The sequence below is a fragment of the Babylonia areolata genome, chromosome 15, assembly GCF_041734735.1.
Source record: "Babylonia areolata isolate BAREFJ2019XMU chromosome 15, ASM4173473v1, whole genome shotgun sequence".
Lineage (NCBI taxonomy): Eukaryota > Metazoa > Mollusca > Gastropoda > Neogastropoda > Buccinidae > Babylonia > Babylonia areolata.
Window position 1 is genome coordinate 24,831,562 of NC_134890.1, and position 2,500 is coordinate 24,834,061.

The following is a 2,500-nucleotide window of genomic DNA, read 5'->3' on the forward strand; positions in this document are numbered from 1 at the left end:
ATAATGATAATGAAAATGATAATTAGAAATAAGTAAATGATAATATGATAATTAGAAATACGTAAATAACAACAATAATATTAATGATGATGATGATAATGACAATAACGATAATGACAATGATAATGATGATGAATGAGTCTCCCGTCGGACCGACGGCTTATGTGTCGGTGTGTGTCCTCATATGGGAGAAGAGGCCCGATTCTGGATGCGCAGCACTTCCCACAGGTGTTGCAAGAGAAAACGTCTCCAGAAGTCGAGCCCTGCTTCCTTCGCTCATGCTTCTCCTTAATGGCCAGCGTTCTCTTGTTTTCAAACAATATCCAATGATAATGATAATAAGTAAATAATAAGAATGATAATAATTATGATAAGAAGAAGAAGAATTCATTATGAAAAAAAATTCTAAAAAGAAACTTAGGAAGAATGAACGTACCTTGAGTTCCCCGCAATGGAACACAACAACAACAAAAAATACAAGGGTTTGTGAGTGCTAACACACACACACACACACACACACACACACAATGCAGCCGGTTGATTGATCGATTGCTTTGATTAACTGAGTGACTGACTGACTGACTGACTTTCAGTTTCAGTAGCTCAAGGAGGCGTCACTGCGTTCGGACAAATTCATATACGCTACACCACATCTGCCAAGCAGATGCCTGACCAACAGCGTAACCCAACGCGCTTGCTTAGTCAGGCCTTGAGGAAAAAAAAAGGTGTATAATAATAATAAATGACTGACTGATTGATTGATTGACTGACTGATTGATTGATTGACTGGCTGATTGCCATCCTGTTGGTATCCTGTGTGTGACAGTTGCTGGCGGGGAACGTGTTTTGGAAGGGGCCTAAGGGGGACCACATGCGGTTGTGGGGGGGCGGGAATAGTGGGAACCCGGGGACCTGTGCCTGCGGGATCAACCAGCGCTGTGGGGGCCAGGATTCTCACACACAGCAGACACAGAGGTTCGAATCCCCTCCACTCTGTGTGTGTGTGTGTGTGTGTGTGTGTAGGTGTTTGTGAGTGTGTGTGTGTGTGTGTGTGTGTGTTTTCTTTTTCTTAACCTGTGTCAGTCTCCCATTCTGTATGTGTGTGTCTCTCTCTGCCTCTCTCTCCCTCCCCCACCCCCCTCTCTCTCTGCCTCTCCCTCTCTCTCTGTCTCTCCCTCTGTCTCTCTCTCTCTCATATTTTTATTGTATTATTTTCTTGTTTCAGTGCGTTTGTACTTTTTACACCAAGGTTGCGTTGGGAAAAAACCAAAACATGTTTATTGCTTGTCTCAGTTACCTGAATAAATAGATTGTCGTTTCGTTTCGTTTCCTCTCTCTCTCTCGTGCGCATGATATATTGTTCACACTTTTTGACTCACTTGTGTAAACAAAGTGAGTCTATGTTTTAACCCGGTGTTCGGTTGTCTGTGTGTGTGTGTGTGTGTGTGTGTGTCCGTGGTAAACTTTAACATTGACATTTTCTCTGCAAATACTTTGTCAGTTGACACCAAATTTGGCATAAAAATAGGAAAAATTCAGTTCTTTCCAGTCATCTTGTTTAAAATAATATTGTACCTCTGGGATTGGCACAAAAAAAAATTAAAAAGAAGCCAAATTATATGCAAACTGAATTTACTGTTATATTTATATATTTTTTATTCTCTAAACTTGGCACTTTGATCTGATATTCGACACAACAACAAGAACAGTCATTTGTATCATTTTTTGTTCAAACAGGAACTTCTTTTGCTAAGCATGGAAGTTATATTTATTTTGCATGTCTTTGGTGCAGATAGTAAAAAGGGAAATTACTCTGTAATTAATGCTAGGGGGCTTAATTTGCTTTAAACTGATCTTTCTCATCTTAAACATTACATTTTGAAATTATAGTCAATACATAAAAAGCTTGTTTGTTTTGCTCTCAGTGTACAGGGCTTTCACGATGTTCATTCGCCCAAGTTGTCTTTTTCCGGAAAATACTAAAATCATTATGACGAATGGACTTTATAGATCTATTGGCTGAGCCCTGAAGGTCATGGGCAAAAATCAGTTGCGTACACATATTTATACATGTTCAAAGCGCGTGCTCATATTTTTCGCGAACGCGAACGACGCCATTTTGTTTCAAGTTGTTGACCTGCCCGTTCAATCCTATATTCAATCGAGAATTCACGATAACATGTGATAGAAAGTTTGAGAAGGAGACCGTTAAATATTTATTCTGAGAAAGATTTGTGAACGCCTCATCACTTACTGGATTATGCCCCAAACTGCCACGATGAAAATATCAACAAAATCAGTCAGAATTCACAGTTTAAAATAATAAACCATGAGAGTTAATACTATTGATGAAACGTAAAAATTTCCAGTCTTGATTTTTCTCAAAATGAAGTCTTTTTTGACTTCATACGACGTGTAAAAAGTATTTGTCTCTACATGTTATTAGTTTAACAAAATACTCAATTTTCATATCAACTTTAAAACTATAAAACTAGAATAA

General features: G+C 38.4%; 1 protein-coding gene across 2 annotated transcripts in view; it reads left to right on the forward strand.

Moving 5' to 3' along the window:
* LOC143290501 (uncharacterized) overlaps positions 1-2,500 on the forward strand; it is a 132,678-nt gene that overhangs the window by 113,980 nt on the left and 16,198 nt on the right. For both annotated transcript variants that reach the window (XM_076599997.1, XM_076599998.1), the window contains one exon: positions 827-975. In XM_076599997.1, the coding sequence (XP_076456112.1) occupies positions 827-975 (149 nt within the window). The remainder of the gene's footprint in view (positions 1-826; positions 976-2,500) is intronic.